Raw genomic sequence first — 3,075 nt, 5'->3', positions numbered from 1 at the left:
CTCACAACACTCTCCTCTCATTATCATTATTATCAGTATAACCCTAACGAATGTCTTCAAAACAAAAAATGGATCAAATTAGAGCAACACTAATTTTTCATACCATATCACCCGCTCACCTTACTACAATGCACCCATAGGACACTCACATACAAATGTTTCAAATTATCAAAATAGCAATTTTCATAATTTTCATAAAGTAGAGCAAACATCCTTTAAACCTTTAAAATGCTACAATGTTACTAAACTCACAAAAGCAGCAGCGATCAAAGCAAATTTCTTCTTGACGAGAATACTATAATCTTTACAAGTTTCGCCATCCCACTTACAATCCGGAGATTTGCATTGCTCTTTGGATTTCCCTGTGCAAATGGAAGCTGAGCCAGTTTTCCCATCATCCCCTTCTTTCTCTTTTTCTTCTTTGCTTTCATTTGGTTTAGGAAAGCATTTTGGGGTCTTGTCTTCATCAAACTCACAGCCTGCTTTTCTACAAGGTGCGTCAGTGGTGTGACTTTTGCATACTTCTTCCGTCGTCGTTGGCTTTGTTTCAGTTTTATTTTGTAATTTCCGCTTGAGGTCAGTGATCTCGCTGTTAACACTCAATTCATAATGGTAGAGAATGGCGGTGAGCTCTGTTAACGAACTGATTGCTCCCAGTTTTTTTTCTTGTGCCAATCCGGCCACACTCTCCGGTACTGTGTCTTCGTTAATTATGCCCTCCAATTCCGTTATTTTCTCTTTTTCTTTTTCTCCTAGCTCATTTGTTATCGCCGCTTCGATGTCGTTTGCCGATTTTTTGTCTTTCGGTAGTAGGACCCTTTTGAAAATATATCTGTCAGCTTCGTTCATTTTTCTGTCGTTTCTGTGTCGTTTTTAAAATCGGCAGCTTTTTCGGTTACAACTCCAGTTATTGCTTGATGAACTTCTTGCAAAGCTGCAGCGGCGTTTGCCGCCTTGTTCTTCAGATTTTTTTTGGTTTCCAGGCCTATGTCTCCTGCGCTGTTCGGTATCTTCATATAGCCGGCCATGGTGTAGACGGCATTTGTCGCGCCGTCAGTGTGTGTAAAGCCGTTGCTGTTGCTTGCTGCCAGTAGGTTGCACTGTTGTGAGCCGGCTGCGGCTTGATGGGCATCGCTGTTTCCGTTGCCATGCAGCAGCTTGTTGAAGCCTGCAGTCGTTACGTAGCTGCGTGGGCTCTGCTTTGCTTTGGTCAGCGGCGTTATGCCCAACATACAGTCGGTTTGGTGCAGTTTGCCGTTACTGTGCTCTGCCGTAGCTGTCGTCGCATCTGTTTGTGGAAGGCACGCATTGTTGCTCGACTTTGTCTGCTCTAGCATTTTGAGGAAGGCATCTATTCTGCCTTTCAGATACCCAGATGCCCGTGCCGCCCGTATGTGTGATTCCAATCCCGTAGTCGCATAGGCGTCCGCGGCTGCAGCAGCTTTTGCACTAAGATAGTTTGCATGAAGGAACGCTTGCATAGCTCTTTGGGTCCCAAAGTTTTTAGTTGCGTACGCTTGTGCTCGCAGTTGTTGAATCGTCAGCGTCTCAGCATAGCTAAGCACCGAGGAACCGTGGGCAAGAACATCACCACCCACTAAACCTAGTTCTTCGCTGAGTCCGCAAATCGGCTTACAGACGGTGTTTTTGAGGCCGCGGGATGCTACTGCATCGCTGGCTTCGAAGCTCCAGTGCGCTGCAGTCATCAGAGCGAAGACTCGCGTCGTTTCCTTTGGGTATTGCATGCTTGGGGTAGTCTCTTGACGGAAGTCCAATGCTGGAAAAGGCTCATGAGTTTGTGGATGGCAATTATTACTCCCCAAGGAGGGTGTGTTTTGTTACGCCATGCTGATGCTTAGTTATTCTTAAGGCGAACGAAGGCAAAAACCTTGATTATCGCAATTGTTAGCGAAGCCCCGCAGTTTTGTATAGGAATCACGCTTTTTGTCTTCCGCTTTCAGGTTTGTATGCCAGTCGAATACCTACACGCCTCATAAACAACTTAAGTCATAGAAGTTTATGACAGCTTGTAGTTTTGCGTGACGCTACACAGGTTGCAATTTTCTATAGACTGAAATAAAAGTCGATTCATATTTACATCTTACCTATAAAATCACCCAGTCTTCTTTCGGGTATGCCGATTCTGAAGTAAAGAGACCTATACAAGATCTATGAAAAGCTGTTCCAGCGCTTGCTGTTTCACATCAGGATTCACCACCTATTAAAAACTACATCCACCACAAGTCTCAGAAGCTTAGAATAACATTTAGACCCCTTGTCTCATCTTTTTAATGTGCTGAGTAACACTTATATAAATTAAAAATGAAAAAAACTGTATAATTTCAATAATAATTGATTAGTATCTTTTGAAGCTGGATTTCACTACAGTTTGTTGGAACTATTTATTGTCTTTTTCTGCACATAAAAATGCCTCTCACGGGTAGTTCTGGATTTTTGTGATGTCATAAACGAATATCTTGCCTATTCAATGGCAAATATCTTTATGCTAGTCCGTCACCACTAGTGACTGCATTTTCTTACTGCTATTTTTGTATTTGGTTGTAGTAGAGCGCTATTATCAAGCACTTTCTTTATCGTCTATTTCCGTTGTTTTCTCTTCTTTTATTTGGGGCTGGTTATTGTCAACAACTGGACATTATTATCCTTCACCATCCAACAAAACACAGACTCCACAACACTCTCTGCAGAGGCATTCACTTATTTTTGAATAAAATATGGACTATCATCAAAAATATTTTCTTCCTTAGCCTGTATTGTCCTCTTTTTCACATTCGGTGCCTGTTTCCGTAGAAAACGAAAAAAACGCGCTTGCCTCGCACACTGAAATATGTCTCTTCATCATCTTCTTATGTATGATGATGCCCATAGTAATACTTGTGTATCAAAATGCGTATATTTTGTTTCTTCATTTGCACTTTCTCTCATGATAATATTCGTATTAGCTCCTTGAATTGTTTTAAGTTCTCCTACTTCGCTGTCCCTCTGGATCTCAAAATTACCCTCATTGTAATATTCGTATATACACACACCCACAACACTCTCCTATTATTATTA

At 41.8% G+C, this 3,075-nt stretch overlaps 1 pseudogene across 1 annotated transcript; it reads right to left on the bottom strand.

The window, feature by feature from the left end:
• Nucleotides 1-240: 240 nt before the first annotated feature.
• TEOVI_000889000:pseudogene lies at nt 241-1,655 on the bottom strand (annotated as a pseudogene). Its single transcript is given in 2 exon segments — nt 241-774; nt 777-1,655. Coding segments are annotated over 2 exon segments (1,413 nt in total).
• Nucleotides 1,656-3,075: the final 1,420 nt, after the last annotated feature.

The sequence above is a fragment of the Trypanosoma equiperdum genome, assembly GCF_001457755.1.
Source record: "Trypanosoma equiperdum strain OVI genome assembly, contig: ctg_1389, whole genome shotgun sequence".
NCBI classification, from domain to species: domain Eukaryota; phylum Euglenozoa; class Kinetoplastea; order Trypanosomatida; family Trypanosomatidae; genus Trypanosoma; species Trypanosoma equiperdum.
This window is presented reverse-complemented; position numbering and strand designations above follow the sequence as displayed.